This window comes from Vigna unguiculata, chromosome 9 (genome assembly GCF_037176805.1).
Source record: "Vigna unguiculata cultivar grain cowpea cultivar isolate G323 ecotype 2 chromosome 9, ASM3717680v1, whole genome shotgun sequence".
NCBI classification, from domain to species: domain Eukaryota; kingdom Viridiplantae; phylum Streptophyta; class Magnoliopsida; order Fabales; family Fabaceae; genus Vigna; species Vigna unguiculata.
In genome coordinates, this window is record NC_140800.1 from 9517386 (window position 1) to 9529537 (window position 12152).

Consider the following 12152-nt stretch of genomic DNA (forward strand, 5'->3'; position numbering starts at 1 on the left):
ACCTCTTTTGCTAAGATTTGAGCTTGGTGGAGTTTTGAAATGGGTACCAAGGAGGCAGAGGTCTCAAATTAACCTAGGAGTTCATCATCAAGTCATAGAGAAAAGGGAAACTCATAATTAGACCCAGAATTCAAAGACAACCAGATGGACTCTAGCTGGAATTGAACTACAACGGAAAGTGGAACCTACCGAGGAGGAAGGGAGTTGAGGGATGAAGCACCAGAGGGTTCCGTTGAGTCTGATCTTCCAGAATCTGGTCACAGAATGCAAGGAATTGGTTAGGGAATTGATCAAATAAGAGAACCAGAACAGGAGAACTTGAGAGCAGAGATGGAGGGTGGAAGTTGTTGTGTTACTGGAGGTTTACAGTGAGAGAGAAAAAGATGGTTTAATTAAGGGGGTTTTACAACATGTATTAAAAAATTATTTTAGGAGATTCTCCCTTTTATGAGGACAATAAGAGATAAGGATGACAATAAATGAAATAAATGCCAATTTGATAAAACTAATTTACTTATATAAATGGATATAAATCTTAATATATATATATATATATATATATATATATATATATATATATATATATATATATATAAATATTTTGTAAGGTTAAGTTAGGTCAAAAGTTTACTTCTTAAAATTATATTAGATTCGTGAGTTAAAGTTTATTTTAGTAAAAATAAAATATATATGCGTCGATATGAGGATGATGGTTGAAAGTTTCACATCGATTAGAAATAAAACCAATATATAGTATATAAATGGATGCAAATCTTACTTTACATGTTGATCGATTTTGTAAAGTTGAATTAGATTTAAAGTTCAATTTTTAACATGACAAACTAACTGTTAAGATATTATTGAATATTTTTTATTAAAAAACAAAAAGAAATGATATTTTAAAAAACTATGTGCTAATTATATTTTTCTCTCTTCATTACTATATAACAATGAAAAAAATTATAATTATATAATTTTCAAAAAATAAATTACTAAAAAATACTTTAGTAATTCAAAATAAAAATATACAAAAGTGTCATGTTGACCGAAAAAAAAAATTTATTTTAATGTGAATGAAATTGAATTTGAATCAACTAACTCGTAGGTTAAATAAGTGAAAATTGGATTGATATAAATTGTTAGATAATCCACCAACAACAATTATTCGTAATATTTTTCATCACTATTTTCATTATCATTATGATTGTTTTGTATTTTTATTAACTATATAAATTGACACTTTGAACTCTTTTAATACTAAAATATTATTCATGTTTTTAAATTATTTATATACTTAATTTATTTATTTAACAAATTATGTTCATAATGACAAATGAGTTACTTCACCAAACTCGTCAATTCATATCAGGCCGTTTTATAATATTTTTATTTAATTAAAAAATAAATCGAACTAAATTTACTTATTTTAACTTATGATAATTTAAGGTCTGAAAGCCGGATTATTTTAACACATAGTATATATAAGAAAAAAAAATAGAAGACAGAATATATATATATATATATATATATATATTCTTACTTATATTCAATAAATCTAAATATTATCTATCAACATCAAAATAATCTCCTTGATTAAAGAGTTTATTTGTCATCTATTCTTATTGATACCTAATTATTTGTTTAATTTCTGATAGCATGATTGGTTGATTATCCTTGTCCATTTTGAACTAAAATTTAAGGTTTTCTGGGTTTATTTTTTATGATGATTGTGATGTGACATGGGCCTGATTGGTGAGAAATGAGAATCATGCATGTTGATGTTAATGGATGATTCACATTGATTTAGAGGGTATCTTCTCTGAAGCTTCATTAGCCACACTCAATAAATATTTTTTATTAATTGTAATGAAATCATATAGTAACTTAGGATCAGAGGTGTTAATTTGGCCCATAGTTTATGGTCAGTCCTAATCCACTCTTCATTAAATGTTCTTTTAAGGTGCTCAAATAAGGGGGTCAAACAAAAGTCTGAGTCTTCAAAGTCACATCTCCAATGGGTTAGGGTCAAGGTTAAGGTGGATTAGGCCCCTTAAAAAATACTACATTAAACTAGAGTCAAAAATTAAGTCAAGCGACTCGGACGAATCCTAAGACCTAGATAGACCCGATGACCAAGACAGACCCGACGAGCCCGAGGACCCAGACAGGCCTGACCACCTGGACGGGTCATACGACCCGGAAGGGGCCAACGAGTCAAATGGCCTAACGACCCCAACGAGCCCGAAGACCCGGATAGGCCATACGACCATGATCAGCTCGACGAGCAAGACGAGCTCGACGACTAGGGCGTACCCAAAGACCTGGACGGACATAACGACTCAGACGGGTCCGATGACACGAACAAGCCACACGACCTGAACGGGTCAGACTAGCCAGACAATCTGGATCGATCACCTAGACGGGCCGACGAACCGTACGGGCCTGATGACCTAGAGGGGCCAATGACCTAAATCGTCCTTGTGGTTTGATCGTTCTAGATTGTTTGGGTCGTTATACCCAAATGGGTCATCGAGCCCATCTGTGTCATCAGGCATGCCTGGGTCGTCATGCCCATCTAGGTGGTCAAGCCCATACGGATGGTTTGACACATCTAGATTGTCCGGGTAGTCTAACGCGTCAGGGTCGTCGGGCCTATCAAGCCTTTCCTAGTTTTTGGACCTGTCCGGGTCGTTTGACTCATTTGGGTGATCGAGCCCTTCTCAGTCGTCGAACTCGTATAGGTCGTCGGGACCGTTGGCGTCATCGGGCCCGTTGGAGTCGTTGAGCCCGTCTGGTCGTCAGGTTTGTTCGGGTCGTCGGGGTCATCGGACATGTCTGGGTTATCGAGTTCGTTCAGATCGTTGGGCACGTCTAGGATGTTAGGCCCGCTCGGCCAATCCGGGTCATCGGGCACATCTAGGTCGTCGAAAAGTTTAATAATATATTTTAAAAAATAATATCATTGTTATGTTTAAAAAGAAAGCTCATGGGTTGACCCTGATCCACAGGGTTTTTATGGGTATTTTTGACCCTGTGGACATTTTTTATGGCTTTTTTTTTTCAATGTGGGTTTTTTTGTCCTAACCCACACAATTCAGGACCAAGCCCTGTTGACTAGACCAAATTGACACCTCTACCTAGGACACTCTCTTCTATCTTTAAAAAAGGTGATAAATCTCAAAGCTAAAGTCCTTTCTTAATGACAAAGAAAAGGACATATAGTGCAAATATGATTTCTTAAAGTATATACATTTCTTAGTTAAAAATGTTTATTTTATGATACTAAAACCTTTTTAAATTATTGGCTAACTTTTGTGCTAATCTAACGTGGTTGTTTTAATTTATTCAATGATCTTAAATTTGATATCACGCAATTAAATTAAATATTTATATTAAGATTCAATATATTTGGTTTGATAATGATTATTTTCGTGAAAATTATGTCAATCTAAGATAAACATTTTTTTATATAAATCTATTTATTGTTTAAGACAACCTTTTGAAATTTAGAAACTTTATTTTGATAATACAAATCGCTGAAGTAAGAGACACTTTCTATTCCAATTATTTTAAGTGATTATTTTTATTAAAGTTAAATTATTTTGTATTAACGTTGTAGATCAAAAACCCATCAGTGAGGAGCACGAGGAAGCACAAAAGTTAAAATATTTCAGGAGTTGAAAAAACAATCTTTTTTTCATTTAAATATTTTGAATCATCCAATCCAAGTACTCATCTTATATTCTTAAAAAAATTATTTTTAAGGACGTTATTGCCTCTGCATTCAATTTATTTTTTGGGTCACCTAGTTCATTTTAAAATAGGATTTAGGGAATGTAAAATATACAAGGCAGTTTCTTCATGCATCCCCATAAATTCTTGTATTCCAAATTATACCATTCAATATATAACTTTTATGATAATATATATACAATCCAAAATACAAATTTTTATACTTCAGAATGCAATTTGAAATTATATTTTAAATTTTACAATTCAGAATATATTTACAGTACAAATTTTATATTTCAAATTGTTTGTGACAAGATATAAAAATTTGTGTGGGTCCAGATTGAAATTATAGAGGTGCAGAAAGAAATGGCAATTGTACAGTTACGAAAATCCATTATCATGAAATTAAAGCTCCTAATGAACATGGATCTACTATCCATACACGAATGAATTCCTGATGGAAAAATAGAAAGTCATTTGAATAAGCTTATAATTTATAAAATTAAGAAAAAAAAATCGCATTTCAACGATTTTAATAGAAAAAAAGAAGCATTTAAACATAACTGATAAAAATTAAGAAAATATTTTCCTAACTAAAGTTATACTCACATCTTTATTGAGCTTTAAAATATACATTCTTATGCTCCTGTCATTGAATGAATGTTAATCTGTGGCATATTTTTAATAAATGAATTTTCTCTTCCTTATGTTTTCAATCAAGTAATATTCACATGTCTTATTTTATTTATTTTTGTAATTTTTCGCTTGTAATTTTTATATTTTAAAACTTCAATTTTTTATTTATATTGTAATCAAAATAATGTTTTGAAATAAAATAAGAGAAATGAGTGCCATTTTATTAATATATATATAAAGAATATAAATATATATATATATATATATATATATATATATATATATATATTAAAAGCATAATAGAGATAGATATTTATTCAAAAACTTAAAAGAATTTTAAATATTAACGCACTTTACAACCAAAGAGAGATTAATGTTAATTTCACAATGAGATGGGATATATGAGTGTCATTAAGGTAAACCTCTAGTCAAGGTGAGTGCAACTTCCAAAACATAGAAATTAAAGGTGTGTGTGTCCAACTTGTAACTTCTCGTTTATATTATTTTCACCTTTAAAATAATTTTTTCATAATAAATTTTGGTACTACTTCACTTTAGAAATCACGATTTACTCTATTTTAGAAAATGATTCAAGATTTAATAATAACTAAAATGTCCCAAATGGGTGAAAATATAACTCACCTTACATTAGATCAGCACGATCACCTTTCTGACAGACTTGAATATAATGCAAAGTTTGTTAAAAAAAAACACCTTTAATACGAAAAAAAAAAGAAAAGAAAATTATTGTACTCCTCGATTACTCAAATCTTTATAAATTTAATTAACATTGAAAAAACTTCTTAACATCATATCCCCAAACAATAAGTTACACATTTATAAAAGCTTTTGGAAAAATGAAGTCGTAAATTAACCGAACTACTTAGTAACTAATTTATTTAAGAAAACGGTGTAGTTATGAAGCTTAAGTTGCTTACCTACAAAAGCAAAAAGTGAAGTCAATTCTGTTTACATTCTCCCCCATCGGTTTTACATGTTCAGGTTGAAGTTTATAATTGTAGTTTTTGCATCTTTAACCCATTTGATGTGTGATTTATTATTGTCTTTTCAATCGTATTTGGAAACACAAAGTAGCCTGTGACATTGTTCCTCCTATGTACGTATTCACTCTCCACTGAAAATAGTAATACTCACTCCAATCAGTGTGGCATTCCAAATGAAATTTCGAACGTATGATAGCCACCTTCTCCTTCCAAGAACGTATGGTATTTTCCGTATACGATATTTCCTGGCATACAAATATACATACTCATTACATCATTGACATACTTTTCTAGAGCAGGGATTCTTCCACCAGCCAGAAAGATGGTTAAATAATAATTATAAGTGAAATATAAATCTTAACGACCAATTATATGAAGATAAATTAGACATAAATTCTGTTCCTAATATTGAATAATTTGAAGCATCACATTCATGAGAAGGAAAGAGAATCCCTTATATGAGATCCATATACATATCCCATGAAATACTTTTCTTAATTACTAAGCATGTGACTATAGGAGACATGAATTATGATGCTTTCCAATACCAAGCCATAGAGATTGTCTAGCATATGGAGGTATATATTGCTACACGAAGTATGCAAACCTACTTTTTAAATAGATTCTTCTCTCGAAAGGAAAAAAATCCCACTTTGAGTTTTTGTTAATCTGAGGTTTAGTGATGAAGCCCCCACCATCATATACTCCTAAATCTGTAGCTTGTTTACTTAGTTTCAGCATTCCTGCCATTTATGGCGAGTGACAAGTAGTTACTGGTGTGCCACTTGACATGGAGAATCAAGAAGATGTATATTGGCTATTCCTCTAAATTTGGCATGTCATTTCTAAAGAAAGTAACTAAAGAAAGTAACTAGACCTTCACAAGATGTTCAGACCCAAGGATGGCGGGAGGATGATTGTACATTGAGGAAATTGAAAGTTCATCTTGTAATCTTATTTTAATAGTAAATTTGACTTTTCATTCATGGACCTAAGTGTGTTGGACCAAACTGTGATGGCTTAATAAAATTTATGCAAAAGCATATGAGGAAGGGATCTAGCATTTCCTAACACTCACGCATAAGGTCATTGTCAATGGTGACTACAAACTAATGAATTTAGAAAGCTAACCTGCTTTTCAAGCTAGCTGTGATCTTGCAGAGCCCGAAATTTCCCTTGAATTAATTTTAATCTCGGCCAGAGGATTTGTGATGAAGCTTCCATCACCACGGACCCTAAACCTGTGGCTTGCCGTACTAGATTCGGTGTTCCTGTTAGCTCTGTAATGATTGGAAGCTAGTAATGGAGTGCTACCAGTTCTAGAGAACCGGTTGGATGAATACCTGATCTGTGTTTTCTTCCAGAATTTGGAGCTTAAAAATTCGGCACCGGGTAGCAGACAGCATGTATTCTTGGGAGCATCAGATTTAGTCATCCTTCCACTAGTTACAGCCAAATCATAAGATATATCATCCAATGCCAACTCGAGGCCATGCACACGAGTCTCTAAAGAACGCATTCCATTTTCAGAGCTCCCTATGAATTTCTGTAAATATATGGTGGATATTGTCAGACATGCTCGTCCTTCAACACATGCTACATACACATATATATTCAAAAGAAAGGAGAACTTTTGAACACGGTATGGATAATAACTAGTAAGCATTTCTTTCTCCAGTAAAATTGCAAACTGCAGTTGACCTGAACAGATCTAAAAACTTCCCCAGTGGGAAAGTGCTTTTAAGCATACGGAACAAACCTGTAGAAGATCAAACAGACTTGACTGCTGCTTCTCAATTTGAACTAACTGGGCACGAATCAACGATAATTCCTCACTCTCTTTCTCATTCCTAGGAACATCCTTTGGTACATTACAGACAGGACCTGAGTCTTGATTCTCTTCTGAACAAGGAACCACGCGAGATCCAGCTTTCGACCCACCAAATTTATGCATCTTGTCATCAGAATTTTTCTCAAATAGAGACCGTTTTGTGTCTGACTTGAAAAATCTGCTTTTATCCTTCTTGCTGCTTTCCAATACATTTTCATCCCTCGGCTGACATTCACCACGATCAGGAACATTTGACACAGCAATTCTAACATCCCAATGGTCATGGTTCAGTTTCTGCAAAACACCCGAATTCATCCGGTCACCACTTAAGGCACTCAACTTTTTAGCATTTCTGGCAAGAGATCTATCCGGTGGAGTTGATTTGCTAATTGGGCTTGATTTCTTCCTCAATTTACTCATAACAGAACCCGGACTACATGAATTTTGAGAGACAGGAGGATAGCGCCCATCACTTGCATTCTCTGAATCAAAAGACAGCAACAAAATCAGAAACGCACGACAAAAACAATAATGGCCGTGAAAATCAACAAAAAAATGTTTTAGATCAAATGACCTACATCACCCACAATACCTTTTAAAGAAGACTGGGAGTGAGGAGGTGGAGAAAACTCATCGGAAACATCAGGAATCTGCTTCCACGCCTCCAACATCTGATTCACAACTTCCCGAACCAACTTTACCTGCACACAAACAACACAAGAACTAAATTTACTTTCAAACAACATTCCAGAACTCACATCATGACATGATCAGAAAAACCGCGTGTGCTCACGATTTCAGCAACCGCAACACAAACACAACTTCACAGATGACAATCTGATCAAACCGAATAAGATCAATAGGATCACTGATTAAACTGGAACAATGTCGGGCTAGCTTATGCACATGCTTGGCGCTAAACACAGCTTCAATTTAAACCTCCTTTCAAATTACCATAAATAGACAAAGAACAAAAGAGGAAAAAAAATGTAAATCTTCAAAAGAACCTTATCAAATCGCCGATCCTCGAGCACTCTGAAACATTCACCCTTGAACTCTGACAAGAGGTCCCTCTCCGCGACGGCGAGTCTCCTCAACGCCTCCGCCGCGCCCTTCCTCGTGGCCCAGTCCACGCTGCCGAGCGCCTCCACAAGGCAGGGAACCAAATTCCTCAACGCGCCGCGACTCGACGCCCCGCCGGCCTCCGCGACACTTCCGACGAGCGCCAGCAGCGCGGGCTTGGCCCTGAACACCTTACTCTTGAGGAGCTTCTCAAACCTCGGGAGCAGCCTGGCAAGCCTGGCGGGGTCTGGATCCGGAGCCCCGTCGATGGCGGAGGCGAGACAGAGCGCGGCGGCGGCCTGCGAGTTGGGGTCCTGCTCTGTGAAGAGCGCCTCCGCCAGCGGCTTGAGGAAGGAGGAGAACGGCTGCCGAGTGACACGCGCCGACAGCGCGCCGACAGAGTCCGCGCAGGCGGCGCGCACGGAGGAGTCAGGGTCGCGGAGGCGGCGCACGAGGTTGGCTAGGATTCTGGAGAGAAAGGGCGAGAGCGCGTCGCCGTGCGCGTGGGAGAGCGTGGCAACGATGTGCACGCATTGTTTGCGGACAGGGGTTTTGTCGGAGGCGTCGGTGGAGTGAATGCAGGAGAGGAACACGGGAACAGAGTGCGGGTCTAGGCTACGAGCGATGGACTCGAGTTCGGTGGCTCCTGCAGCCTGTGTGTCGCGGTCCGAGAGCTTCGTCAAGCACGTGAGGACCCTCTGCTTTGTGTTCTGCGTTTGCTTTGTGGCGTGAGCCATTGTTGAATCTTGTGTTCAAGTTGTGGCCGGAATTGGATGAGGAACGGCGGCGATTATTCGGTTTCCGGCCACATTGCCGGAGCGCCGGTGACGGTTGGTTTCGCGGTATGGACGCACATTCAATGCGACCACGCCTTCTTGGCTTTTTAACTGTCACGGGAACACGGGGAAATGATAATGCGGGGAATTGGAACGGCGTTTCTTCACTGTTTCCGCCGCTAAAGCGACCGTTAAAGTATTACGGAAGAATAAATAAATGTTAAAATATAAAAATAACAGTAATTTTAAGATATTCAACGTGACTTTAATTAACTTTTGACTTTAACAGGTAAAATTATGGAAGATGTTGAATGAAGATGAGTTTCACTGAAGTTTGTAAATGATGGTACATGTTTCTTAGCAGCTAACACTGACGACGGTTGAGAAAAATCAAACTCTTTAAATTTGAAATAAAAACTTAAGTATTCACCGTTACGTTACCATATTTTCTAAAAGGAACTTAAATGAAGTGTTGAGTTTCATTTGTCGAAAGAAACATAATTAAGTGAAACTGGGCGTATTTAGTTTATTTATAATTTATTATTTTTATTTTTAACTTAGTCAGTATAGCAATTAGTAATTGTTTTAATACTAGATAACTATCTGATGATATGAAAAATTGTACTTAACGTACGATATGTTAAGCTAAAATATTTACACTATTAGTTTTTATAATTTTGTAAAAGAAATTAATAAATCATTGATAATTTAAAAAAAATCAAAAACTCAATTTAAGTTCTGGAGAAGATTCAATCTACACATTATCACCAATTAATATATTAATATATAAATAACAAAGATAAATAAAATCTTCCTCATCATTTTTTATTGACAAGTTGTTTTACATACTAAAAAAGAAGTTGAAGATTAATACCACTTAATGTCAATTTTTTGTTAAATTTGAATCTGATTTCTTTTAATAATTAAGTTTAACTTTCACACTCCTTCTAATTTTAAAATGTATACTCATATTCCTTATACTTTTTTAATAAAATGGCATAATTCAACTATTTTTTAAATAAATACTTATCTTCTTTATGTTTGAAGGATTCTTTTTATATTTTGAATAAAATAACCCCTACTTTCTTTATTTTATTTTAAAATATTACATTAGATAAAGTTTAAATAAAAACTTTAAAAATTTAAAATAAATATTAAAATGTCAAAATTTATAAATATTATAAACAAAAATTTTGAATGATTTATTATTATATATTAAAATTCATAAAAAATTACATTTTTACTAAATTATAAATTGTTTTCGAAAAAATATAAACTATCGCATTTTTAGGAATATTATTTTATGTTAGACAAAAAATTAACACCCTTTGATTTTGATCTTGAGTGTCTACTTAGATGATACTTACTTTTATATGTGTCTGTTTGGTTCCCGATTTTAAACACGTGTTAATTAGGTTACAACTTTTAAAATAATATTTCAATTAGATCATTTAAAAAAATTAATGACGTGTCATGTGTCAATATGTGATTTTTTTCACTTTTTTATTATATATTAATTTTTAATTTTTTTTTTTTGAAAAAACTACCACGTGTTAGGTTTTTGGTGTGATATATGGCACTGTCAGTGTCACGTGACAAGGTACTGTCATGTATCACTGTCACTACCAAGTGTCATTGTCTTGATTTCAATTTAATCTCCACATGTCTTTTTGTTTCAGTTTAGTCCCTACATATGTTTTTTTTATTCAATTTAGTCTCAATTTTTTTTTTCAAAATAAAACAATATTGTCTCTCTCTTACATTTGAGACCAAATTTATTATTTATATACATGTTATACTCATATTTCTATATTGAAAATAACGTTATAACATATTATATTTTTCTTAATTGTTAACCTATGTTTTGTTATTTATGACTTTTACTCCCTTTTCGAAATTTTAAGTCAATTTAGTTCCGGATTGAAACGCATTTAAAATGTTAAATAAATTTAACAAAATTTGGTTAAAAGGAATAAATTCACATTATTCTAAACTAAATTGGATCGAAGTTTTGAAGAGGGACTTATTCCAATTTTCTCTGAAAGTTAAGGGACCAAATATTAGTACTTAATTTTATAATTCATTTTTAATAATAAATATCAATATAACATTTATATAAATAACAAATTTCGTCTCAAATTTAAGAGAGAGATAACATTTCTCTATTATAAAAAAATAATTGGGACTAAATTGAATCAAATAGACATATATGAGGACTAAATTGAATCAAAAAGACATATATGGGAATAAATTGAAATAAAGAGAATGACACTTGGTAGTGACACTAACACATGACAATACCTTGTCACGTGGCACTGATAGTGCCACATGTCACACCCAGGACCTGACAAGTGGTAATTTTTTTTGAAAAAAAAAAAAACACAGATTGACAGGTGACACGCTGTTAACGCCATTATTTTTTTAAAGGACTTAATTAAAACATTTTTTTTTCAAAAGTTTGGACGTAATTGACATGTTTTTAAAAGTAGGGATCAAACTGACACATCCGGATGAAAGTGGGTACTAGCAAACTAATTAAGCCTAAAACATAAAACATTTTATAAGTATCATGTCTCATTGGATACAAGTGTCTTGTTTGGCTGAATAGACGCAAATGTTATAGTAAGACAGATAGACATAAGTCTTATGATTGAATAGATGAAAGTGTCTCATTTGATTAGTTTTTATTTAGACAAAAAAATAAGTATATTTTGTCTTATGGACAATAAATCTTGAGAGATTATGAATCAAAGACTTGTAAATGTTTATTTTTTGTGTTTAGAAAATGTTTATCTCTTCGTTTCTTTCAAGAGGATCTCACTTTAAAGTATCTACATCAAAATCTCTTTAAAAGTGTATTTAAAGTTGATCCACACAAATAACCTTTCTAAAATGATGGAATGATAGTCCCATGGATAGCATTTAATGTGTCTACATATTTAAGTGTGATTAGACAATAAATGAAGATGATGAAAGACTTACAAACTCACAATGGCTCTAAAAGAATTTGTAAAAAATATTTTCTTCTCAACCTTGTGCAAAGAAGATCTTTATGAAGAAAAAAGGTTGATCAAATTCTTATAATAAATATGAGTACATAATCTTATAAAA

The 12152-nt window shown here is 33.5% G+C and overlaps 1 protein-coding gene across 1 annotated transcript; it reads right to left on the minus strand.

Moving 5' to 3' along the window:
• Nucleotides 1–5322: 5322 nt before the first annotated feature.
• LOC114163903 (TORTIFOLIA1-like protein 3) lies at nucleotides 5323–9181 on the minus strand. Its single transcript, XM_028048286.2, has 5 exons — nucleotides 8211–9181; nucleotides 7796–7904; nucleotides 7132–7685; nucleotides 6504–6918; nucleotides 5323–5617 (listed from the first exon to the last, which is right to left on the minus strand). The coding sequence occupies exons 1-4, from the start codon at nucleotides 9000–9002 to the stop codon at nucleotides 6511–6513; spliced, it is 1863 nt and encodes a 620-aa protein (XP_027904087.1). The 5' UTR covers nucleotides 9003–9181; the 3' UTR covers nucleotides 5323–5617; nucleotides 6504–6510.
• Nucleotides 9182–12152: the final 2971 nt, after the last annotated feature.

What these genes read in the sequence shown, in the direction of transcription:
- LOC114163903 (XM_028048286.2), bottom strand. Translation starts at nt 9,002, where the DNA reads ATGGCTCACGCCACAAAGCAAACGCAGAACACAAAGCAGAGGGTCCTC. An exon ending in AGGATCGGCGATTTGATAAG is followed by an intron (nt 7,905 to 8,210) that starts GTTCTTTTGAAG and finishes GTTTGTGTGCAG; the next exon opens with GTAAAGTTGGTTCGGGAAGT. An exon ending in GTCTGTTTGATCTTCTACAG is followed by an intron (nt 6,919 to 7,131) that starts GTTTGTTCCGTA and finishes ATATATTTACAG; the next exon opens with AAATTCATAGGGAGCTCTGA.